This window comes from Poecile atricapillus, chromosome 25, assembly GCF_030490865.1.
Source record: "Poecile atricapillus isolate bPoeAtr1 chromosome 25, bPoeAtr1.hap1, whole genome shotgun sequence".
Classification (NCBI taxonomy): Eukaryota; Metazoa; Chordata; class Aves; order Passeriformes; family Paridae; genus Poecile; species Poecile atricapillus.
In genome coordinates this window covers 6582288-6608314 of record NC_081273.1, presented here as the reverse complement: position 1 = coordinate 6608314, position 26027 = coordinate 6582288, and the positions used below count along the sequence as shown (strand labels likewise).

Below are 26027 nucleotides of genomic sequence, written 5' to 3'. Positions count from 1 at the left end.
TGAAGGGTTCTACACTTCTGTAATTAATACAAGAAAACAGTGAAGGCAAAAGCATTCTCCTAAAAATTACTTAGCTTTTACCTAAACATATCTGTTGTGTTTCCCTCTGCCTTGGAAGGAGGGAGAAAAATGCCTCAGGAGCAGAGATTTCATAATTTCATTCAAAAGTCACCACTCATGTGTTGTGCTGTTGACAGCTAATTAAGTTCTCCCAAGGTAAAATAAATGTAATGTTTTAAAGCTGCTTCCTTGCTTTAAAAAAATCTTGACTGATATTTCACTCACTTATTATTAATCAAGAAAATACAATGAAATAGGGAATTTGAATTCTCTTCAGCCAGAGTCCCAGCACCTTCTCCATCCTGTAAGTAGGTCACTAATCAGGTCCGGGTTTAATTTTGCTCAATTCTGTTTCTTGGCACCGACAACGATCACCCTGGACACAAGTCCTGACTCGGCAGCTTTGGTGATTAGACAATAAACTCCATCTTGCTTTGTAAGGGCAAAAGATGGGGGAAGCTGAGCAGACGAGATGGAAACGCTGAGATCCTGCACCCACGGCTCCAGCCCTGCCTCGGCCCCGCTCAAAGCGGCTTTGAGAGAAAGCCTTGGATCTGTTCTGCTCCAAAGGCTAAGGCAAACCCTTCCTGCAAAGGCAGCACACACTGTGGTGGGACAGAGCCCTGGAGCTGCCTCCAGCACGCTGCAGCTCCCCAAAAGCCACGGCAAAGCGAAAGCTGCTCCCACAGGCTCCTGCAACAGAGACTCCTTCATCCCCTGAGCAGCACATCCCACGGGGCAGCGCCCAGAGCAGCCCTGCTGCCGCCGGCCAGCCCCAGCAGGCTGAGCTGGACACCTGAAAGCAGCTTCAAAGCACCATTCATCAGCTGGATCTGCTGGGTTGTGTTTAAAAACAGCCAGGAGAAAATCTATGGAGCCACATCCCGCTGCCAGAGCACCGGGGCGTTATCCCAGCGCCCTCGCTGCAGCAAGGAGCCTTTTCCTCATCCCCCACAGCCCACAGAGCTGATATTTCAGCAGTAATGGCTCATCCCTCCCCACAGCACTGACACACGCGGGAGCAGTGCCAGGAGCCCCAGCTCCTGTGCTCAGGAGAGCAGCACCTCCCCGGCCAGCTCGGATCGATGCAGCCACCAGCAGCCTCCTAAATCACTGCAAGGGCAATCCCAGCTGAGTTATGGGATCGCTTCTGCTCCCTCCTCACCCACAGCAGCCGGAGCCAGGGGAACAGGGGAACCCACACCGGGGTGAAACACAGCGTGTGCCAGGGACACAGCACCGGGGCTGCTGCCCTACAGCAAAACAAACCCTGGGGCACCTCGGGGACACGAGGTGACAGGAGCCACCATCGCAGCCCCCGCACCCTCATCCTTCAAACCTGCTGGGCCCAAGGGTAAATCCAGGCAAGGAGAAGATGCAGGCCAGCTTTGCCAGGGTGCTGCACTGCAAAACCTTCTGCAAACAAAAATAAACCTGTTTACTTTGCCAAACCCAAGGAACTTCATGTCCTCTTTGTGGCGAGTTATTCCAAGATGGTTTTCACAGGAGGCTGCCAAGGAGAATGTGAGGTTTGTGGGCTGTGTGGCGGGGGGGTTTGGGTGCCTGGTGGAAGCGATTGGGCTGGAGGTTGTTTTTGAAGTTCTCTGATTTGCTCAGATTTCCCCTGAAGTGACCTACAAAAGCAAAGGGGAAGGGAAGAACTTGTGCTTATTTTCTTTAGTTTACTGCTGTCAAAGACACCTTAAAAGCTGTCGGGAGATATTTTTCCTCTCGTTTTCTTCCTCCGTGTTGTAAATTCAGGTCAGGCCTGCATTTGAAGATTATCAAAAGGCAAACTGGAGAAACTGTCTTCTCTGAAAAAGCAACAGGGGCCGCGTTTGATGTCCTGGGGGCTGCTCCGGCAGCATCGCCAGCGGAGGGTCCATTGTCCCAGCTCAGCTGGAATAACAGCACCCAGGGATGTGATCCAGCTGGGAACTGGGGCCAGAGCACAGGCAGGACCCTGCTCTCACCCATTCCCCACTGGAACCCGAGGCCATCAGACACACACCAGGGGCTCTGCAGCCTCCCGCAGGACACCCCGGCACAGCAGGCCCAGGGAGGTTTGGCATTCCCTGCATTCCAAGAACAAATCCCAGAGGATAACACCAGCCTCCCACTGAAATCAAGGTGCACCAGGCCAAGTCAAACGGAGCGAGGACAAAACCCACTCACATCCACAAAAAAAGCAGAGAATTGGAACGCAGAGCGCTTTGGTAGGAGCGCTGTGCCTCTCCAAGCCCTGGCTGCTGGGAATCTCCCAGCTCCACAGCCAGGAGTCTCAGCTGTGTCGGCTCAATGATGTGCAGAGGACACTCCAGGCTGCCTTTCATGTTTTCTCCTGTGTGTTGGGGACAGAGGATGAGGGAATTCTTTACCCTGAAAATACTCAATTATTTTAATAGGATTACATTGGAGATTGACAATATTTAGAACAGTCCCTGGAATTTATTAGCCTGCCAGCACTCCAGATAAGTAATTTGAATGCAAAGATCTCTTAAACTTAAGTAACTAACTGGCAGAGAGCCAACTCCCACCCTCCATGGTTTTAGGCACAACACTAAGTTTTGGAAATGAGCTCCTGAACTCAACAGTAAAACACCTCTGTCAGTCTCACACCCCAAACCTCTCACAGAGATCTCTTCTAATGATGTTTTTGCCTGATTACAAACACAAGGGCTGAGGAGCTAAACCCCAGAGACTAATCCTCCTCTTTAAACATCTCACATTAAGAGCAAACCAAGTCATAAATTCATGGAACATGGAGTCCAAAACGACAGGGATGAATGTAGATCTTCTTCTGCCCAAGAACACTGTGCAGCACAAAATAGCAGAGCATTTAGACCTGGAACTGGCATTTTGGAGGGGCATAACCATTCCTGTGAAGTCCCAAAAGAAGTGTTGGCTGTAAGGAGGTGGCACACCCTGAGGGGCTGATGGAAATGTCCCCTGCAGCATTCCTAGGGACAGGACTGGGTCACCGAGGGAGGGCAGCAGCAGGGCTGCAAACCAGCTCCTCTGCCTCACTGGGCTCCCAGCACAGCACTGGGAAGGGGCTGCAGCTGTGGCTGGGTCAGGGTGGCCCTGGGAGGGGAGCTGGTGCTGCACCAGCCTCGCTGCAGCAAGCGCCCGCCACACAGCACAGGTTATTTACTTGGGGGAGGGAATTAATAAAAGAGTCATAACTGCTATTTACATAAAGCTTGACATACCCAAAGCCCTGTGCAAACATTAATCCTTAACAGCCCTCAGAGGAAGGTCAGAGTTATCCTCTGTCTGCGTGGAGGAAATCTCTGCCTGTGCTGGCAGCGGCTGCCCCAGCTCTGCTCCAGCTCACCAGGTGTGTGCTGCCACACCTGCCCAAGCCACAGTCCCCTGGACATCTCGTCCCTCTCCCTAAAGTGGAGCCACAAGGACCAGCACAGGGGGCCACACGTGGAACTGCTGCTGCTGCCAGCTCCAGGGGCAAAGGACAGGTTACGAAAGCCAGTGGACACCAAAAATCAACTGAGGAGGAAACAAAAGGGCGCCTGGGGTAAAAGCACGGAAAAATCTATCAGCAGAGTTCAGCTGCTGGAGCCCATCCTCTGCTGCTGTCCCCAGGAATCCATACAGCCTCGAGCAGCCACGGCTCACCCGCCCCAACAGGGCACTGCTGCTGATCCACACCGGAACAAAAACACCTCGGGACTCCACACTGCCAGTTCTCATCAGGAGGCTGTGTCCAAACATGCCAGCAGGTACCTGTGCTCCTCCCTGCCTCCCATCCATCCATCCATCCATCCATCCATCCAATCCATCCATCCATCCATCATCCATCCATCCCTCATCCATCCATCCATCCACCCATCCATTCATCATCCATCCATCCATCCCTCATCCATCCATCCATCCACCCATCCATTCATCATCCATCCATCCACCCATCCCTCATCCATCCATCCATCCATCCATCCACCCATCCATTCATCCACCCATCCATTCATCCACCCATCCACCCATCATCCATCCATCCATCCATCCCTCCACCCATCCTCCCATCCACCCATCCATCCATCCATCCATCCATCCTTCCCTGCCTCCCACAGGGAGCTGCCTGAGCACTGCCGCAGCATCCCGGCTGCCAGCTCCTTCCAAAGCCTTTGCTGAGCTTTTTCCCTGGAAATTCAACTTCCTGGCACCCCAGGGTGTGAGATACAACTCGGATAGGGGAAAGCAGGCTCCCCTTCCAAAGGCTGCCACACTTCTGAAAAGGCAATTTAATGCTCGCTTTGTGTTCAAGCTGGGGGAACCAAACAGAGGAGAAGGAACATGCACAGGCATTATCCCGCTGGCCAGCCACCAAAAAGGTAATTAAAAACCTCCCCCCGAACAGGTGGGTCAACAAAACCCAGCATTAATTCCTTGGATTGCCAAGGAAATGTGTCTGAGCACAGGAGCTGTCCCAGCAAGTCCCTGGGATGTGAAAGCACGTTTCTGTGCTCTGACAGCTGGCCCATGGCTGTGGATCCACCAGGAGCCTCCAGCAGGACAGAAGGGCCTGGATGGGGCAGGGGAAGGGGGAAACACAGTCCAGGTGAGCTGGGGATGCTGCAGCACAGCTCACATTCCCCAGCAGAGCCCCAGGCCACTGTCACTGGGGCAGCAGAGGATCCTCACAGCCTCCCTGGGTCTGGTTTGGGCAGCAGAGGATCCTCACAGCCTCCCTGGGTCTGGTTTGGGCAGCAGAGGATCCTCACAGCTTCCCTGGGTCTGGTTTGGGCAGCAGAGGATCCTCACAGCCTCCCTGGGTCTGGTTTGGGCAGCAGAGGATCCTCACAGCCTCCCTGGGTCTGGTTTGGGCAGCAGAGGATCCTCACAGCCTCCCTGGGTCTGGTTTGGGCAGCAGAGGATCCTCACAGCCTCCCTGGGTCTGCTGGTGCCGACCCAGAGCAGGAGTGTGAGGCTGGGGACGCTGCTGGAGCCCCAGCCTGGCGCCAGGAGGGTTCTGTTCCATGGCCCAGGGGCTGGAGCCACAGGGAATAATGAGCCAAGCTGGGCTGCAGTGGCAGAGCTGCCCCCAGAGCACAGCAGCATCCGCCCAGGCCGGCTGTGCGGGGCCAGCACGAGGAGCACGGTGATTTACAGCGCAGGCAGTGCCATTACAGCACCCAGCTCGGAAGGAAAAGGTCCATTAAAAGATTGCTTTTAGTATGAAATTTCACCGGAGATACATTTTCTCTTGTCAAGGGCAACAAATTGCCCACGTAATTTCAGACCTCTGTAGTAAACATCCTAAAAATACAGACTTTTGCAGCAAATCACATTATCTTGAACGGGGTTTGCTGAATTCTCTTCCTCTCCTGGCTCAGGCTGGAGCTGGGAAAGTGCTCCAGAACCGGTGAGCTCTGGCCTGGCCCCAGCAATCTGTACACACCTGCTGAAATCCCACCGAGCAATTTCACAGCACACACCTCTCCAGCGAGGAAGGTTCAACATAATAGATGTAAAACTTGGAAACACAGAAGTGCCAGCACACGCAAAAGCTGCCAGGAATGCCACCAGATCCCCTGCAAATGGAGGGCCTTCAAAACTAAATTAGAAATTAGCTAATAGTTCTGATCCTATCTCAGAAAGAAAGATAATCTCTTTCAGCCACCCTTCCATGATCTTGGGTGCTCATACCAGGAAGAATTTGATGTTTTTAGATGCATTTTTTTAAATGCAGAGGTGTATTCTGTTCCCAAAACAAGACCCAGGGAGGCTGTTTGGATCCTCTGCTGCCCACGCTAAAAACAAGTTTATAGCTGACGTTAACCTTGCAAGTGTTTTGATAAACTTCTGCCATTTTTTGAGAGGTCAAATTTGACAAATTTGTCACAAAATCTCCTCTGAAAACAAAGCACATCCTAACCTCCCATGTTTCCTCCAGAGGAGGTGGTGCATCCCCGTTCCATCAAAAGCAGCAAGGGAAGACACACATCCCACCAGCTCAGCAGCACCTCTCAGGCTCAGGTGTTTTTATGTGGATATTCACCTTTCCATCTGCTAAACAATCAGGGAAACTTTGGAAGCTGCTCCCTCCACTCAGGAAGGTCATAAAGAAACAGGTTTAAAGCACAGGGACAGATTCCCAGCAAAGCCACAGGGCCTCTCAGCAAAGCCTTCCATCGTCACCCGCCGTGCAGCCGAGGCCCAGCACAGCCTGGCAGCTCTCCCAAGGTAACCCAGCTTCCCTCAAACGACCTCTGCAAATGTCAAATCTTCCTCCAATCACCGCGCCACTTTTCACTGGAAATGAAGCCAGTGGCTCGGAAATCCTGCACATTCCCACGCTGCAGGAATTCTGTCCCCTGCACGGAGGCTAAGGCCACTCTGCACTGCTCTGTGTGATATTACAGCAACCCAGGGCTGGGGATTCACCCAGCACTCCCTCCTGCCCCGAGTGCAGCCAGCAAGAGAAGCCTCCACCAGTCCCAGGCACGAGCCCTATGAAAAATACCTGCATAGAAATGCACATACATTAAGGCTACAGACCACTGGGTACCTGCCAAAAATGATGGAATACAGCAGAGTTTACTTATTTCTTCTTAATGGCTCCAACATTCCACCTGAAAAATGGGTCCTGGAGCTACATAATTGGGGATAAAAATTAAGCAACAGTTGCCATTTGTCACCAGGGAGGCTGATGGCACACATTGCTCACAGGATCTGGCAGAGCACACCTGATCCCGAGGGCCCTGGTGGCTGAGAGCCAAGGGGTGCTGCAGAGCCAATGCCCAAACTGTGAGTCCAACATAACACCAAAGTATTACAGAGCAGTAAAAATGTGCTTATTGAACAGTGGGATCGAGCTGCGTTTTGCTTTCCACTCCTAACACCACCTGAACTTGTTTCAGTCACAGGCTCCTCCCTGACCATGAGTCTTCTCAGAAGGCATCACAGTGATAATTACATCAAATTTGATACATCTCAAATTTGATGTAATTTCATGGTTTTATTGTGACACAGAATCAGGAATGGCTTGGGTTGAAGGGACCTTAAAGACCAGCCTGTTCCAAACTCCCTGCCATGGGCAGGGACACCTCCCACTACAAGGTGGCTCCAAGCCCTGTCTAATCTGGGTCTTGAACATTTCCAGGGCTGTCCTTCCTCTCACCCCTCTTTTCTTGTTGTCAGTGGGGCACAATTTTTAAACCAGCACAAGCTCCTGCAGACACCAGTGTAACACCAACATCAGTAAAAACCTCAGATTCTCATCCTGGGAAGCACTGCAAAGCACAGGGCAGCACAAAGTTCAGTGCTTGTCCCCCTACCCCACATGGGCCTAGGAAACTTCTCCTGTACCTTCTTTCTCTCCCTGACCTCATGGCAATGCCAGAAAATAAAAAGAATCTTTTTCCTGCCAAATCAATTCCCAGAGACTGTCACCAGCCCAGCCCTGTTATCCACAGCAGTGGTGGGAGCCTTTCATTCCCACTGCTTCAGCCCAGCTCTAAGTAAGACCTGCCACAAAGGAAGACAGTTTAACACCCTTTAATATGTAAACAAGATTTCAGGAAACTGGAGCAAACAGAGAGGAAGAAAAACAGGTTTTATTTACAGATTTCCTGACGCTACGAAGGCACATTTTCATTTCATTCCCATACAAACAGCTCTCTGCTGGGAAGTTCCGCCTTCATCTCCTCATTCACTTCTGTCAGTCCTCTCAAAGGAGGCAAGGAAGTATCTCAATCCTCACGCTTTTTTCCAATCACAAAGCAGCCCAAAATAAACACGAGAAGGCTCTGAACCAGTAAATATTCTTAAGTACTTGACACCCAGTTCCCTCCGAGAGCTGCACAGATTGCACATTCACAGAATACCGGGATTCTTCGCACATTTTCCAGGCCATGTTTCCCAGAATTTACACAGCTTCTTCCAAAATATTGTGCAACATATTACACCACCAGAATACGCAACTGCTTGGCTGGACACACAAGATTGGTTCATTTCCACTTTTTAATCTCTTTCAGGTGATGTTTCCATATATGATTTTTTCGGCCAAACCAGCAATACAATAAAACCATTCCCTAAATCCCCTGAGGAGTTTGAACCATCATCCATTTTGCACCGAGCACCAACTCTAAGAAATTTGTTCTAGGAGAGTCTTGGAAGCGAGTCCAATAAGTTGAAAGTCAATTTAATTCTTTCAAATTCAACTATCAGAGACCTCCAGCCTCACTGGGGAGAGAGAAAATCATATATATGAATATCCACACATATATCTGTACACACACAGAGCTGGATCTCCTGCCCTGGTTGATCCTGCTCCCATCTGTAACCCCAGGAGCCCAGGTAAGGTGGCCAGCACCACCAGCCACGCGGCATCGGCGCAGTTATGACCACAGAGCTATTTTGGTTTTATGCACAGACTTTACTACCACCTTATAAAAGAAGGATTTCCAGAAGGCAAATGGACCGACGTCTCAAAATAGAGTGTTTACATTAACGCTTGGCAAGCAGAGCCTGCAAACAGAGATGAATAGAGATAAGCTATAAAAAACACCGCGGACGTTTACTTGCTGGAATAGGAGCTTGTAATCCAATTTCAGGTCCTTCTGCCAAGTGTTACACACAGCATCTTTGTGTGTGACGACTGCAGCCCCCCACCGCCCCTCCGCGAGGATCAGCCAACGAGGAGCAGCGGCAATTCCGGCGGAACGCTCCATTAAAGCGCCGTTTGGATGGGGAGTTACGAGCTGGCTACATCCAAACTCGCTGTCCTTCCATTTGTGAGGGCATTAAAAGATCGGGAAAGGACAATAAATGCTGCCTGAGAGGCACGAGGGATGCCGGAATGAGGGCGGAAAAACAAACCTTTCCGCACCTTTCTGCTGTTAATGGGGAACAAACAGGCTTTGCCTGCGTTTGGAGGCTCAGGAGAGCCCCTCGGACGGAATTACTTCCAGGTAATTAAACGTGTCTGCCTGTTCCACACACGAGACACAAAGTCACATAAAACAAGCCAACCTGAGCCAGCTCTTCCTGGCAGAACCTGAGCAGGATGACCCTGGACCGGTGGGCACAACCCCACTGCCATGAGACAGAGCGGGGGAACTCGGCCCCAAGGGCTGCCTCCTCCCTCCAGAACTTCACATTCCTGAAAACCCCTAACAGCCCTGATGACACTGGCTTTTGGTGTTTTTAATGTGTGAAGTTTTGGGTTTAGATCTCCTAATATCACCTGACATCCGGGAAGAATTCTTCTTCCGCTGGATTTTTGTTTGACACAACACAGCAAAGATCCCTAATTCAGTTAATCGCTCATCACATAAACAAAGAAACCTCTTGAGAGCTAGAGAGCAACACGCACATGTATTTGCAATGCATAAGAGGATATTTTTTTTAAATTGTAACAATGCAATCTATTCAGTGTGAAGAGTCTGGGAGGCCAATTAAATACTTTGGGTTCCATAATTATAATTGCAGTAATGAATAAGAAGGAGCATTACAGTTTGCACAATGCAGTTCCTCCTCAAGTCAATGATTCAGTTCTTGTCTGCTTTCAACTAACCTTTTGTGTCTCTTCATATCAGATCTTGCAGATTATTTTGAGTAGAATAAAAATATCCCCAAATATCCCAGGTAATGTAATACATTTGGCATCCCTTGATTATGCCTACACACAGCCTACAGAAGGGATTATGCACTAAATGGATAACACTCATTTTGATTAATTTTAGACATTAGTGAAAATTCAGCGAGGCTCCAGCTACCATCTGAATGCCCCTGGCAAGCCTGTGATGACAGGGGAAAGCTGAAACTTGATTGCCTGGGGATTTTTGAGGTTTTCTCCCCCCTTGGAAGAGCTTTTCCTGATCATCCTTTGCCTGGAAAGCGGCTTTGGTTAAGGACTCTGCTCCCTCATTTTCTTCCCCCAGCAGCTTTTATCCACCACGTGTCTGCAGAGATCAGCCTTGGGAAATTAAGGACTCATTCCCAGAAAAGTTAACCCCAAACTGCTCCATTTCTACTCAGAAAAGTAAGAATTCGTATTTTTTGGTTGGTTGGGTTGGATGGTTTGGGTATTTCACCAAACATTCTCAGGACTCCCCCAGTCCTGATGCCCACTGTTCTTGGCTGCATTTTGAGAATCAATCACCTTACAGAAATGCCTTAACTTCTGAGCATTTCCAAATACATGAGGGGATTTTTCCTGTAGAATTATCACATTTGGTAGATCCTCCCCCATGATTTGTCACCCAGAACAAAGCCTGAAGGACAAAGGGTTAACACTGGGCTGCAGCTGTACAGGCACCTACTGCCCCCTTTGTCTCCAGGGAATGAAAACAAGAGATCTGAACAAATCCAGCTTTATGAATTCAAAACTTCAGACACTGTCTGCAAGAGAGCACAGCAACATCCTTCATAGATGCACCGAGAAAGGGAAAAGTTAATTTTATTGATGGAAGACCCAAAAAAAGGCAGATCCTAATCTAGGGGAGTGAAAAATCACCTGCTCTGTACAATAAATGGAACCTGGAGCAGCAGACACTGCAGGGATTTATTACCTGGAGACAACAAAACCCACCTCCTCCTTGGGGTTAAAGCAAGGTGCTTTTGGACTGTCACTGCTCATCAGGAGCCACTCTGAGGATCTGATCACCAAGGAACACCCTGCACACCGCAGCGTATTCTGCTCGTGTAACACCATGAGAATCAGGCCTTTGGGAAACTGCTGAACCCAGTGCCTGCCTCCAGAAACTCACCTGGGCACTCTGCCCACCTGAGCACACCTTCACTCACCCCCAGCCACCCTTGGTTTACTTCTCTTTGGTATTTTCCAGAGAAAGTCTGATTCAAAAAGTCAACCCTCGCCTGGCTGTGGATGGCTCAGAGGCCAAAAGGAGCTCCTCAAGATCACTAATTACTCACTTACTGCCTTCTAACAGGGCAGGGCACAGAACCTGTCACAGGGGCTGTAAGGAGCCTCACCAAGAGCCCCACGCCTGCCTGTAATTAACACAGAGCTGGAAAAGCCCGCGCTGCGCAGTCGGGTCCGAGCGCGCACGGCCACGAGCTGACATCTCCTGTTGACTGAATTAGAGCATCTTCTAATGAGGCTCGCTTCAAAATCATTTTACATCCATTTGCTCATGTCAGCATCAATGTATTCAGCATTATCTACCAATTAGTAAACCGGAAAACATTCTTTAGATAATCTAAAATCTCACTAAAATATTCAACGTGTCATTCATTTACTACAAACTGCCCTATAAAAACAAATTACTGGAACCAGCTGTCACAAAGCAACAAGTGTCTCGGGACAAAGTGGTTTCTAAACCAAGGGCTTTGCAGGACACATGTGATGCACTGGTGTTCTGTCTGCATCTCCAGCAGAACTGGTCACTCCAACACTGTCCCTGTCCCCAGCGAGCGGGTGAAGCCACTACAGGCACTGATACCACCAGGAGGATGCAGATCACTCTGTCCTGGAGTTCAGAAGGACATCCTGGGGATCAGGGGGAAGGGTTGGGAAGGGGTTCACCCTTTGGAAGGATTCAGTGTTTGGGGTTTTTGCTTTCTGGCTCCTTGGACCAGTCCAAGGATGCATCACCATGAAGGAGGCACGACCCAAAGCAGGTCCCTCAGATGAGCAGTTTGGGGTGAGCTCAGAGCACCGTGCCAGCCCCACACCCCCCAGCCAGGGGCCACTCCAGAAGCATTCCCAGCCCAGCAAACACCCTGGAGCAGCTTCCAGGTGGGATCATCCACCACCAGGGCAGGGCGAGGATCCCTCCCCATCACACTCCTCACTGCCAGGGCCATCCCTTCCACATGGGGCCACACGTTGGGAAGGACTCTGCATGCCATGGCAAACACAGGGCAAAACCATTTTGTTTGGGGTTATTTTGCTTTTTCTTTTACTCAGAAGAAGCAGAACCCCTTGGTTTTCCCTAAGTTTGGCATGTGCAGGAAGGGCAGTTTGGAGGGTGGCTGTTTGGTTTTTCTTTTAATCTCTTGAGCGTGGCAGAGCAGTAAATCTTGCATTATGCTCTGAAGACTGTCAGGTTTGGGCTTCATTTCGCTCTCAGATTAGACTCCTGAAGCAATGAATCTTCCATCACAGAGGCCATTACCAACCCAGTTTTCCTTCATTTTGGACTGCTTTATCCCTGATTGTGTTATCAAACTCACCTCCAGCCGCCTCAGCCGTGAGGGGCTCAGCAGATCCACGGGCTTCCCTGGCACCACGGGGGTTTGGGTTGGATCCTGGCAAAATCCCTTCCCTTAAAGGGCTGTCCAGCCCTGGCACAGGCTGCTGAGAACGGGGTCACCACCCCCAGAGGGATTAAAAGCCGTGTGGATGTGGCACTTGGGGACACGATGTAGCTGTGGCCTTGGCAGTGCTGGGTTAATGCTTGGACTCGATGATCTTACAGGGCTTTTCTAACCTAAACGATTCTCTGATTCTAAATTACCATATGCAAATTGCGATCATTAAAAGGCATTTATAAAAATCAAGTAAAACAGCCCATGAATATTGAAAAACGTTTAAGTGTTAAGTTAAACGACAATTTTCAAAACACACGAAGGAAATCTGACCGTAACCAACCAGTCCCATGAAATACCATATCTATCATCAACTTTTTAATTACCAATTGATCAACATGTAGACAGTGTAATAGCTTACAGCTTTTAATTACTGAACTATCAAAATTCCAACCAAAAAAGGAACCTCCAGAGATGAAACTGTAATGCTTGATTATTCACTGCTACATAATGAATGATTTGTTTTTAAACAAGATGTCAAGTTCCTCATGTAATCCATCTGGATGTGTGACTCCGCAAAGCTCACACTGCCCATACTAAGTACTTGGGGCTCCTCTTCTCTCATCCCTCCTGACCCCACGAGTGCAGGGTTTTTGGGGATTTTCCCCCCTCAAGGCAGAACAGCCCTGAATCAAGGGGCTGCCAGGCACACGAGCTGCCAGACCTCGCTCCAGCTCCCTCCAGAGGGACAGGCTTCACCTGGGAGGGAACAGACGCTGCTTCCAAGCTGCCTGAGCTCCCGAGGAAGCATCTCTAAGGCAAGAAGGACATCCAGGGAGGGTGGGCACGGCCGTGCTGCCTCTCGCCTCCCCCGCACAGCGTGCGCGGTGCCGCAGGATCCGGGACGCAGCTCCCGGCTCCCTTCCCGCAGCCCGAGCCCAGCGCTGCCAGGATTGAAGTGCTGGCATTACCCAGAGAACTGCATCGGGGTGGGGAGAGGCTTTTATCTCTGCCCTAAATTCAGCACTGAGCTGAACATCACATCCACAAATCCCCTTCACACACAGCACGACTGGCCTCTCCTCCCATGTTTTATCCTAATAACCGTTCCCACCTCAGAACTCCAAATCACCCGCACAAATCTCCGTTTCTGCGGGCAAATGCACAAGATCCACAGGTTTTCAAGACCATGATCAAGATCGCAGAGCCCTCCACAATCCTCACCCTTTGGAGAGGATTCTGCCAAATCCAAGCTTTTTTGCGTTCCATGAGACATTTCCCAGAAATACTCGCTTGCAAATTCAGGTTTCTGAGTAGGGATGTAAAACATTCTGGAAATAAGACTGTTAAACAAGGGCAGTTCAGGCAGAGCCTATTAGGCAATTAAAGAGAAAACTACCAGCAAATAACACATTTGTTCCTTCAGCCCAGTGGCAGCAATGAACATCCCTCAGCCCCAGCCCCTGGTGGATAACCCTACAGATGTTCCCTATGCATATCAGCCCCGAATAGTTGTTGCACAGAACAGCATCTGTTCCCACAAAAACAGGGAACAGGAGCCTTTTATTTTCACTCCATCACAGCCTTGGAACCCCAGTTATTGCCAACCAAACCCGACAGTACTTCCCCCATAAATTCACCCGCTCCAGCCACATCTGGGCTTTGATTTCCACACAGAAACCACAAGCTCCCTCCTCACACTTCCCTTGGGAAGCTGCTCACACGCCGAGCTTGTACAGATTTCCACATAAGAAATTCAGTAATCAGTCCAGGAGCTGTAAGCACTTATGACAACAATATCTATCAACACTTAACCATATTTACAACTAAATCATGTAAATACCAGGCAGCTCTCCTCTGCATGCTGATAATCTGGACAAATGAAGGCTAAAAAAAGCCTCTCCAAGAGGAGACCAGACAAACAAAACCACGTTGGGTGGGAAAGCAGCACCGATGGCACTCCAAGATCACTGACAGCAGCGAGGACACGATGGCAGAGCCCCTGCCTGGTACAGCCACGAGCCCTCAGCCATCCACGACACCTTCCCGTGCTCGGCTTTGTGCATTTCTGTATAGACTTGTGTATTTCGCGTCCATTTCGTAAACATTTCATCTATGGGATCTGTGTATTTCTCAGAAAAACAGGCACAAGCTGCTTCAACACCTACCCAGAGCTCTTCCCTCTCCATCTGCCTTTGAAAGCCGTATAAATCCCAGGAACCAATTTAAAATTAAAAGATCCCAATTTCAGAGAGGCTTTTCTGTCCCCCTCCCTCCCCCCACCAAGATGGACCATTTTATTACACCCATTAAACTGACAAAAATGACTTTTCAGCTGGTTCACTGAAATGCCGCTTCTACAGCAGTTTAGGCAAACACTTTCCCAGACCTTTACAAAGGAAAAGTGATTCCGTATGTAATTGGATTTTTTGGCACAACAAAAATACCAAGTTATTAAAACTCTCACATGGCTTTGGATTGTGTCTTTAATGGACGCTGGCATCCTCAACTGCTACAAAGACATTTTACGTAAAGCAACAAGAAGCTGCATTTCCAAAGGTTTCCCAGAGGATTCAGGGACAGTTTTCAGGAAGATTTGCTCTTTGGGCAGTGAAATCCAGGAGGACAAGGGAATTATCCCACCATTTTCCTCCAATACCCTCCTTGTCCATGCACACCCACCAACATCCACATTAATTCCAGCACAAAATCCCTCATCCCTCAGGATATCCACTGGATTGGCCACTCCACTGGGCTCTCCCTGGGAAGAAGCAAATGACCAGGCTGAAAATAGCTTACTAATCCTCATTTATTTCCTGCAGGATTGTTTCAGCCACTCAAAACCTTTGGACAGGATTTTTACACCCCCACAGACCCCCATCACCCACAGAGAACTATTTTCATTTCCTTATCCCGCCTCGTCCAAAGAAGTCAGATTTAGAGGGGTGCAGTGCATGAGGGGAAGGAGAGGCAGGATCAGGGACTTGTGAATACAACACACAAGGTATTTATTCTAGTAGGAACTGATAAAGAACCATTCTGTAGGAAACACTGAAATCCCATTTAATGGGACTCTTGCTAAACCTCCCCTCTCCTGAATAGAAGTGAGATCAACAGACCCAGCAAACCTCAACACAAACCAGGGTATCCCGAACCTGACAGCGAGACCAGCCTTCCTGAGCTGCACTCCACACACATCATGTCGTGTTAACATGAAAATTTTGGATCCAACTTGCGAATGAGAGCCTGGAGGAGGAAGTCATTCTTTAACTGTGCATCCAAAATTCTCCCAGAGTGAATTTAAGAGCCACAGCACTGGGTTTGCCATAAACCCTCTGTTTACAAGGCTCCACGGATTCCTACAGAGCAAGAAGTGATTTGACTCCAAGTATTTCCTTTATTCCTCATTTTGGAGTGTCTCCCCCTTTCCCTGGCGATGTCTGAAGGGAACATTGTTAATCTCCTGTCTATCCCACTTTAATCTTCACCCTTCCCAGGGAGAGGTGCGACTCCGCTCCTCGTGCTGAGGAAGCAATACCTGGCAGTTATGGATTCAGGGAGTTGATTAAACCTGTACCTTCTGTTAAAGATTCCAGGGAACGATTAAGGGTATAAGACCTTTAAATCGAAGGAAAAGCTGTTTGTGTGGACAGAGCTCAGCAACCTCAGCGTGGGATTCGCTTTCGGTGGTTCTGCCTACTCAGGGATGAGTAACGTCTCCTTTGGAGCCACCCACAGAATAGGAGCTGAGGAAAACTGGTCTTTAACTGTGACAGGGCAAGAAAAGCCACGGTGTGTCGTGACCCTGCAGACACAGACTCTGAATGATGCAACACTTCATTCCAAGCAGTCCGTAAAATCACAGTAAACCAAGGGCAGAGGAGCAAAGTGCCAAAGGGGAAATCACATTCACATTTCACGCACCAAAAGAAATCTTCCCTGCATCCACCCTCCACCAGTGACAACGGGCAACACAGGTCCTGCTTCATCCCAGCACCACAAGCACCTCCAGGGCCAGGGGTGTCCCAGTGCCCACAGCCCGCGCTGCTCCAGCCAGGGATCTGCACCACTCCCACCCTCCAGGGCAGGGATCCTCCACAATCAGACTGCAATAAACCAGGGTGCCAAAGGAATGAATCTGCCTGGAGAGCCAGAGCTGCTGGCAAGCCCACACCAAGACAACTCTTCCCAAGGCAAGCGGGGCTTTGGCTTTGTTGGCTCCTGCTGCGCCCACCCTGGAAAAGCTGGCTGGGCTCCGAGGAGTCCCGACAAACCCAGCGTCCCCCAGCAGCTCCGCCTGACGAAGCTGACGGCCGGTGATGACAAGCATTCAGAGCTCTGATGGCTGTCAAGCAGCTTCCCCCAGCGCCAGGGAGCCCAGTCAGGCTGTCAGCAGGAACCGATAACGGGAGATGGCGTCGCTCGGGATCTCGCAGCGCTGCCCCGTCACACGCAGCCAGGGATCCGGGCACGACGGCGTTTGCAGAGCTGCTGACACCCAAACCAGCCCAGCGTGCTTTCTGCTGGAGAGCCTGGGAGTGCGTGGCAAGGCCTGTCCTCCAGCAGCTGAAAACAGCAACTAATTCCACACAGAGTGGGAAAAGCAGGAGGGGCAGCCCTTGGGAGCTTCCCTGCTTCCACCAAGCTTCTAACATCTTGTCTGCATTAACCAATGCGAATGAAGACGTCAAAGAGGCAATGGGAACACAGACAAATAGTTCCAACTGTGTTTACAAGCAAAATAGCTTAGAATGAGAATGCAAACCAAACCCAGCTAACAGCAATAGCTCTCTAAATGTGGATATTTCAGGTTCTCATCACCTTGAAACCAGTTAGGATTAGCTGAACAACCTCACAGCCAAGCTCCAGGAGCAGTACAGGGATTCTGTGACCACAGGCACTGCAGCAGTGCAGGTGACAGTGCAGATGCTCTGGAGCACTGCCAGCATTGGGGTGGGTGGATGGACGGATGGACAGACAGATGTCCACTTGCACCCAGCCAGCACAGAGGCACTGCATGAAGAGAAGCCTCTGCAGCTGAGCCAGCAGCTCTCCCCCCTGGTTTGACGCAGCTGGACCATTTCAACACCTCTCCACAGACAGAGTTATCCTGTGCCACACCGGGGCAGCGAGGTGGGAATGGCTTTGGGGAAAGTCACCGTGCTTTTCCACGGTCAGGGATGTATTGGTATCACAGAGCACATCCCAGAGCAGCATCACTGTGATAAATGCATGAAGTGAGAGCGCTCTCTCTGCAGAATTAGGGACAGATGTGCCTCTGCTCAGCTACAAACCCAGGGCCGTGGGGGCACAGGGAGCCTTTATTTCTGTGTGTTAGCCCAGAGGCTACGCAGAAAGTTCCCTTTCCAGCCCAATTCTCACAGAGCCTGGCTTTGCTGCAACCCCAGCTCCAAAGCTGAACACGAGTAATGTTGAAAGTGCTCTGCCAGGGAAGCTGCCAGGCAGCCTCATTTAAAAACAGGGAAGCGGCAACAAGCAGTTCCTCATGCTTGATCCGATTACTCTGATCTCTCTTTTGACGCTGCAGACTCAGACTCGTATTTCTATTGCTGCACGGGGGGAGAAGGGGAGGGAGGGAATGTCACTTTGCTGCTCCATATTTCTTTCTTCCTGCCACACTTTGGAGAGGGGTATAGGCTGCAAGAGCTGGATGGGAGTGGGGGTCTGGGATGCACTCACCTCGCAGGTGAGGTGCCACACAGGCCAGTGGTCCCCATGGCCCCCACCCACACCACCAGCACTCCCAGACCGGCCTGGCTGGAGCTTGCCAAGCCCCAGTATGGTCTCATGCTGCCCAAGAAAAATTCATCTCTATAAACAGCATCACTGCTCCAACAAAAAAGTGTCTGTACCAAATGTTGAGGTCTCTCAGGTCCAGGAGAGACACATTTGGGATGAGCACCCAAGCACATCTCTGTGAAGGGAAGGCCCCCACTGCAGAGCCACCGACTCGAGAGCCCTGCTGACAACGTGGGGAATGCAATGACATTTCCATTCTGGAAGCAGACCTTGGAGGAGATCATAAATCAGATTCAGGTGCTCACTAACTGCTAAAAGAGGACACCACGAGATCAGAGTGGCTTATTCCAGCCGTAACCTGAACCCAGGGGTTTATACACACAACTCTTGAAGTCTGAGCACAACTTTAGGAGGCAAGTGTAAGCAGCCTTGGCTCTGATGGCTCATTGGCCTCTCCCTGATCTGCAGGTAGAGATCTCCATCCCTCACAGCTGCCACTGCTCAGCCAAGGGCTCCAGAAAATGGGACATTTCCTAGGGAAGGTCCAAGCCAGGAGTGCAACTGCTCAGGGCAAACTTCACAGCTGGGATTGGAAGAGGAGGAGAGTTTCCAACACAACTTTTTCCCATTGCCAGATGCACACCTGGGCTTTAAAAAATACTGGCAGTTGTTTACTGTAAAGAGACTATTCCCCCTCCAATGCTGACACCTGACTGGAACTGGCACTGAGAGGGGAGGGGGGACCTGGCCCCACTCGGGCAGGACCCACAAACATGGGCAGGACCAAAGCAAACCCACCACAAACCTGCCAGAAGGCAGCACCTGCATGTGAGACTGTCAGCAAACCCACAACACCAAGGAGCTGCCAGCACTTCCAGGGACAAAAAAATACCTAAAAAAGCAAAACTAAAGACATTTTCCAGTTAAGCTACAGCCCACAAAAGTTTTATATCTCTGAGCAAAGAGATGTGCCTAAGTATCTCTTTGATCCTTCAGACTGGAACTTAATGGGGTATCAAATATTCTACTGATTCACCTTGAGAATTTGGTAAGGGCAGAGTCTTTGTAATGCTCAAGTTTTGAAACCACAGAAGAACACAGTAAATTAAAACCACACCACAGGGTAAAAATAGCCAGCCCAACCCTACAGAGGGACATTGTTGGTCTAAAATAACCAGGAGTGGAGGGCAGCAAATGTCCCTGGTACAAGCCAGCCAAGCGTTTTAAATGCAAGCAGCCGGCAGCCACATGCTGCAGCTTCGAGAAACCCCGAGAACCAAATCTCCCTGGGGATTTGTATTCCTTGCTGGAATCCGGAATGGGTGAAAAAGACTGACTCAAAACTCAGGTTTTCAGAGCCTCATCCAGCAGCACACAGTGGTTTGTAGGGCTCCCCAAGACCCAGCTCAACACCCTGCAGATGTGAGAGCCTGATGTGCAACACAGCAGGAAAACCTACAGGTTCAACAGGTAACGAGGACACCAGGAAGAAGAAAAACAGTTTTCACAGCAGAAAAGGCTGACAGAAGGCAGTCACACATGGGCAGGGCCATCAGAGGACTTGCCTGCAGCCACAGTATTGCAGCTGGGGCTCACCCTGCCCTTGCAAATTAAATGCTGGAATAACTAAATGCAGCTGGTGGCCAAACCACAAACGCCGGCTGGGCACTGAGCGTCCCGGCCGACAGCTCACCGCGTTCCAGCTCCCGCAGCTGAGATCAGGCCCCGTGGTATTTCCCTTCTGACTCCTTGCCTGCCACGCATCCAAAGCCACCCTTTTCCCCAGCACGCTGCCCTGAAGCGCCTGAGCCCACGCTGGGCGACCTTCAAAGCGTTTGTGGTGGAGCTCCCCGGGAACCGCAGCAGCAGCTGCTCTCTGCAGCGTGCAATTACATCCCGGGAAAGAGACTGATTTATGGAACTTAAACAAGTACATACCACTCCTAATTACAACATTCCACCTGGGGTCTCTCCTTCATGGCAGGTTTCCACAGCGTCCCTTTATTTAGCGCCGGTGGGTTTGCACCTCACAATGTCCCCGGAGGAACAAGCACAACTTATTTTTTTTAACACGTAGCATCCAATTTCTCGGTAGACACTGGCTGCGTGTCCAGCTTTGCTTGTGCTCTCAAATCACTGTGTTAAGTATTCACTTCCTGGCTCAGCTCCAGGGAAGGCTGCAGCTCCTGGAGCCTGCTCAGATCTGGAGCCGCAGACAGGAGCCGAAATGTTTGGATACAGGAGGGAGCCTCCGCTTTCCTGACAGAAGTACCAGCAAGTACTACCAAAACCCACAGGAGGAACAGGTTTTCAAAACCCCTATACAAAGTCTGACAATAATCCCTAGAAAAACAGCCATTCAAGAGAAACATCCAGAAAACTCTGCCTACACGCAGGAAGGTGGGTTTGCTTTTTACGAGCAAACGTGCTCTGAGGAGCACTTGGATGGTCCATTCAAACAGAGGGTGCATCCAGGCTGGCACACAGGTTTTACTCCGGGCGGCCTCAGGCAGACGCAGGGTTAAGGAGCTGACCCATTTTCCACCCAGCAATAGGGCAGAGAGCTCACCGATGGCAGGACACGGCCCCACCGCTCCTGGCAGGGCCGGGGGAAGGCTCGCCAAGCGCCAGGCTGAGGAGCCAGCGCTGCTAGATCACAAAGCCTTCTTTATTTACACACCAGGAAAGACAGCACAAGGCAAACAAAGGCGACGGCAGCGCAGCATCAGCAGCACGGCCGCTGACACGGCCGGGGGTCCCCGGGGGAGCGCCGCTCTTCTCCGGCCTCCTGTCACCGCAGCCCCCTCTGTGCACCAACAGTGGCCACCTGTGCCAGGGCCAGCCCGCAGTGCCCAGCCTGCAGTGCCCAGCCCGGGGATGTCCAAACTGCAGAAGGTGCTGACAGCCGCCCCCTCCTCAGAGCGGGGCACGCACGGAGCAGAGCAATGTCCTCGCCTCCCCGTCCTCAGGAGCCTCCTTGGCAGTGCCTTCAAACCAGATTGTCGTGCTTATAAACCTGGGCTCAACTGCCTACATGCAAGACAAATGAGCCCAAGCTGCAACCCAGATGGATCACTTTATTCCCCAGCCCCTTCCCCGCCGGTGTTTGCGTCGCATGCAGAACGCAGCGCGTGTTGCTGAAGGCCAGGGACGAGCAGACTCGCTTGCATACAAAGGCTCCTTGGAAACTCACTCTGTGTTTACAAAGGAGCCTGGCTTAGCGCAGCCGCTCTGGGAGCGCTCGCTGCCTTCACGGGGGCTTCTCCCGGGCCCCTTGGGGTCGGCGGACACGGAGGCTGCAGCCACGACCAGCCCTGGCCAGCTCCTCGCCAACGCCGTCTCCAAACTCCTCCTGCGGCTTCTCCTGGAAAGTTGTTCTCCCTGAAGTGCCGGGTGCCAGCGCAGACGGACTCGGAGCTGCCAGCGAGCCCAGAGCGCTGTTCAGCCCTGGCCCTGCTGCGCTGGGGCATCGGGAGCTCCGTTAAGCGCAAAGCCTCGAGAGCAGCTGGAGAGCGATCACAGAAACGCGGATCCACCCGAGCGCACAGGCTCATCCCAGCCTGCCGGCTCAGCTCCAGCTCCAGCCGCTGCCCACTGCTGCTCCCATCGGCTCCGCGAAAGGAGGCAGCAGAACCCTGAGCCTCACCCCGCATCACGGGGTGCCACCACGGCGGTGACACAGCGCTGGCACCGCCGTGCCTCGGGTGGCAGCCGTGCGGGAGACACGACGACAGCGCTCCGCGCTCGGCGCTGCTGCCACACGCTAATTCTCTCTTCGCAGAGCACCGGAGCTAACGCTGATAGCTTGGAAAAGGGGCGGAACGGAGGAAAAAAGAAGTCCTCAACTGTAAAGAAATTTTGCCTAAACGCAGTCAGTCTGGGATTTTATCCCGCGATTCACAACACAGCATCACAACCACGAAATATGTGTCTTCCACGAAAGCACCACAACCCCAGCTCCCGCCGCGCGGTGCTTCTCACCCCGGTGCACGGGTCCGGCACAGCCTGAGCATCCAGCCCTGCTTTTGTTTCCCTTCAGCAGCTCTGCGATCCCAAATCACAGTTCCACCCGTCGGCTGGGCAGCGGTGAACAGGCTGAGCCCGCCGGGGGATCACTCTGGCCTCCAGTTAAAAACTGCTCTTAGAGAATTTGAGGTGATCAAGACAGCAAAACAAAGGATGAACGCGGCTGTCCTAGAGCAGGGCTCGTATTTCCATCCTGGGCGTCTCTCAGCACCGGGGTCCCCAGGTCACACCGGCGGGAGACTCACCAGGCAGCGACAGACACGGAACACACAAACAGCACCTTGTGACGAGACATCTGAGAAGCTACAACACGGCGAGCGCAGGAAGCCCGGGAGCCGGAGCGGAGCGTTTCCGCGGCTCACAGCGCAGAGAGCCGCCGCCGGGGCTCCTTTCCTCCGCCCCGGCTCCCCGGAACGGGCTCGGGGCTGCGGAGCGCCGGGATCGGGGCACAGCCGCCCTCCGGGGCTGCCGGGCAGCGCAGCCCTTGTCGGAGCCGGCGGGAGGGCACCAGCCCCGGCCCCGTTCGCAGGGAAAACAAGCTGAAAGCGACCCCGGCGCTCTCCCCCCACCACCATCCCACCAAAAAGGCCGCCCGGGAAGAGCGGGGAAGGCATGGACATGTACACAGGCTGTGAATAAAGCTCTTTGTTCGCCGGGCTGGCGGCCCCTTCGTCCCCCCTTTCCTACGAGCGGGATTCAACAGATCGCTCAATGGCCTCTTGTTCTTCCCAAACATCCCGGACACAGCACCGCTCCTCCGGCCGGGTGGCCCGGTGCCGCCCCACGGACATACTGGAAACGTGAACGGCGTTAACGGGGGATGTTCGAACCGAAGCCACCGGACACGAGCGCAGGTCGCTGCTGCGGCTCCCGGGCTCGGCGGGGAGCGATGGCAGGCTGGGTGGGGGGCTCGCCCAACGCACCGGGGACACCGAAACCCGAGGGTGCCGTGGAGAGGACCCAACTGGCCCCGCTCATTTATTGTGAGCCTCATTTAATTAGCGCTCGCTGCCGCCGCAGCGCCCGAGCCGGGCGATCGCCCCCAGCGCGCCCAGCTGGGCGGGGGGCGCGGCTGCGGCAGGGGGCACCGGGGGAGAGAGGAGAGGAACGAGAGAGAGGGGAGGCGAGGGAGGAAAAGGGAGAGGAGGAGGAGGGAGAGCGAAGCGTCGCGCAAGTTCCACTCAGATTCCAACAGGTTCCCCGCTCCCGCAGGGGTGCAGCATCCCCGCGCCGCCGCAAACACCGGGGGGGCGGAGAGGGGGAGATAGAGGGGGCGCGCAAAGCAATTAGTTTTTAATTGCGGGGCCGCCGATGACCCCCCGAGCAGAGGGAGAAGCCGCTTCCATGGAAACCGGCAGCGGCTGCCCGCTCCGCACCGCCACGCGCGGGTGAGCCCGCCCGCCGCCGCCGCCACCGCCGGGGGCGCTTCCCCGGGACCTCCGCACGCTCCGGGCACGGCCCGGGGCCACGGAGAGCGGGCGGGCTCGCCCCGGCCCCGCCGCAACCGGGGCTACCCGAGCGCCGCCGCGATGCCCGAGCGCGAAGCCCCGCTCCCCGCGCCGCCCGCCCCGGTACCCCGCGCCCTTCCTACCTCTGGGGATGATGGCGGCGGCGGAGAGCAGCAGCAGCAGCAGCGGGAGGAGCCCCGGGGCGCCGCTGCCCGCGGGGCCGCTGGGCTGGGCGCGACCCGCCATCGCCGGCACCTGCCTCGCTCTGTCGCCGCCGCGCACCGCCCGCGGGAGATGGCGCGTCACGGGGCGGGGGCTCGGCGGAACGCCCCGCGCTCCGCCCCGCGGCCCGGGGGGCGCGGGCGGCTCCGAGCGCGCCGGGCCCGACCCCGAGCAGCGCCGTGCGGGGGCCGAGCCCCGCGCCGCCGCCCACCCGCACCGCCGCGCCCCTCCCGCGCCTTTCTCCCCGTTCCCGGCCCTTCCAGGATCGTGTGCCCCCCGCCCGCCCCAAGAAGCATCCTCCTCCCGGGGTACCACCCCGGCGTCCTTCCTCCCGCCGTGCGCCCCCGCCGGCGCTCTCCGTCCCGGGGGGATCCCCCCAGCACCCCCGCGTTCAGCAGGGCGCGGTCCGCAGGGTCTGTGCCCCCTCTGTGCCCCCCTGCGTCCCCCCGGCGGGCCCGCTCCCCCGGGCCGCTCCCGGTTCCGCCGCCCGCCCGGGCCCCGCGCCGCTGGAGGCGGTGTTGAGCCTCGGCGGCTCCGGGGCAGCGCTCGGGCCGGAGCCCATCAACAAATCCACCTTTCCTGCGGATTTCTCACCCACGCGACGGATTTAAACGGAGCAAATGAGCAAGGGAAGCCCCGGAACTGCCCCCTGCCGTTCCCCCGAGCGCTCGGCTGTACCGGAACACGCGGCAAACCGAGCGGCCGGGACCGCCGGGGGATTCCTCCCGCCCGGAAAGGCTCCAAGCTTTCCCCCGCCCACGGCACCAGGAATGGAACCGTAGAATCGCTGGCAATGGGTCCATGCAAGCGTTAATGGAGCAAACGCAGAGGATGTCAAATATTCCCAGCCTTATTAATTAGGTTATTCCAAGATAACCTGAGGCAGGTGAATTGTCAGTTCAACTTTATCATCCCGGATTCTGCCAAGCTTGAGGTTAAAACCGCCCAGGGCAAACACTGCGTCACACTGTGGGGCTGGAGAGAGATTTCACCCTTTGGAATGTGAAACCAAGCTGGTTTCACACCCCAGAAAACCCAAAATGCAGCCTCCTGAGACTTGGTTTGAGGCGTCACCCGTCCCCATGCCACTCTCTGTCTCCCATGATGACAAGCCTTTCTGCTCCATAGCCTTGCCAAACATCTGTTTTCTGCTCAACAAGAAAAGTTGTGGGCCACCATAACCATCACAATTCCATAACTAAGCCAGCTTCACCCCAGTTAGTGAGAAAGCGCTTGTCTTATGCTGGGACCCCAAATTCCCTCCTCTCCAGGAGGACTCCAGCCCCACTGAGCACAGCAGAGCAGCTCCAGTGGCTGCTGTGCCATCCCACATCCAGGTATCCTGCCTGCCCGTTCCTAATTGCACAGCGCAGCCCCCCCTGCACGACACCACACACTGCGACCTGCTGCGGCTCACACATCAATTGAGAGACAACCCGTATTAACTAAACAGGTTTATAATAATTCAAGTATTCTGAGGGTGAGGACAATAAGTAGTAGGAAATACAATTTGCATAATAAATATCAATATCACAACAGCTAAAGCAAACCATGACAAATTATCTGCTGGTAAATGGCCGGGAGATTATGGAATGCAAATTGCAAATGCTGAACTCTAGGAAATGACTTCCCTAACCTCCCGCGTCTCGTTCAGCAGACGGAGGGGGACTCGGGATGGACTCAAACTGGTGATGTTCCTGCTGGAGACGTCTTAGTGCCTTCCATTATGCATCAACTTTAATTTCAAGAGGAAAGCGATTTCCTCTGTCCTGGAAGCTTAGCCTCAGATTATTTGTCACACAGTGTTTAGCAGTGATGCTGCTGGCCCGTTGGCAGTGATTGAAAGCCGTATCAAAATCAAATCACCAGCAGCCAGGGACAGCACGGAGCTGGGAGTGGCAGTGGGAGCGCGGGCACAGGGGCTGGGACACAAAGGACCACGGGGACTGATCTGAGCCAAGAGCACAGGGGTGTAATCGAGAGTGTCACGGGATGGAGTCACTCCCTGAGTCCTGCTGGCACTCACTTCTGAGACTCACTTGTGCCAGGGATGCTGGAAAGCCCTGTGCCAGCTCTGGAGTGAGGCATGGAGCGAGGGAAAACCCAAGGGCCAGCAAAGCCTGTGGAGGCCACTCCAGAACTTTGCATCAGGGTGAGGAGAGGAGCCCATGACAGAGGAGAGCTCCCAGGACACTGCTCTGAACTGCCAGCAGTGAGGGCTGAAGTGCTGCATCCCCTGAAATTGAGCTGTCCCCAGGCCACAGCTGCAGCTGTAGC

The 26027-nt window shown here is 53.1% G+C and overlaps 1 protein-coding gene across 6 annotated transcripts in view; it reads right to left on the bottom strand.

Moving 5' to 3' along the window:
• Positions 1-23828, bottom strand: part of CADM1 (cell adhesion molecule 1) — a 133707-nt gene extending 109879 nt beyond the window's left edge. For all 6 annotated transcript variants that reach the window (XM_058856866.1, XM_058856867.1, XM_058856870.1 and 3 more), the window contains exon 1: positions 23672-23828. In XM_058856866.1, the coding sequence (XP_058712849.1) occupies positions 23672-23774 (103 nt within the window). In that variant the 5' untranslated portion in view covers positions 23775-23828. The remainder of the gene's footprint in view (positions 1-23671) is intronic.
• Between the last annotated feature and the right edge of the window lie 2199 nt (positions 23829-26027).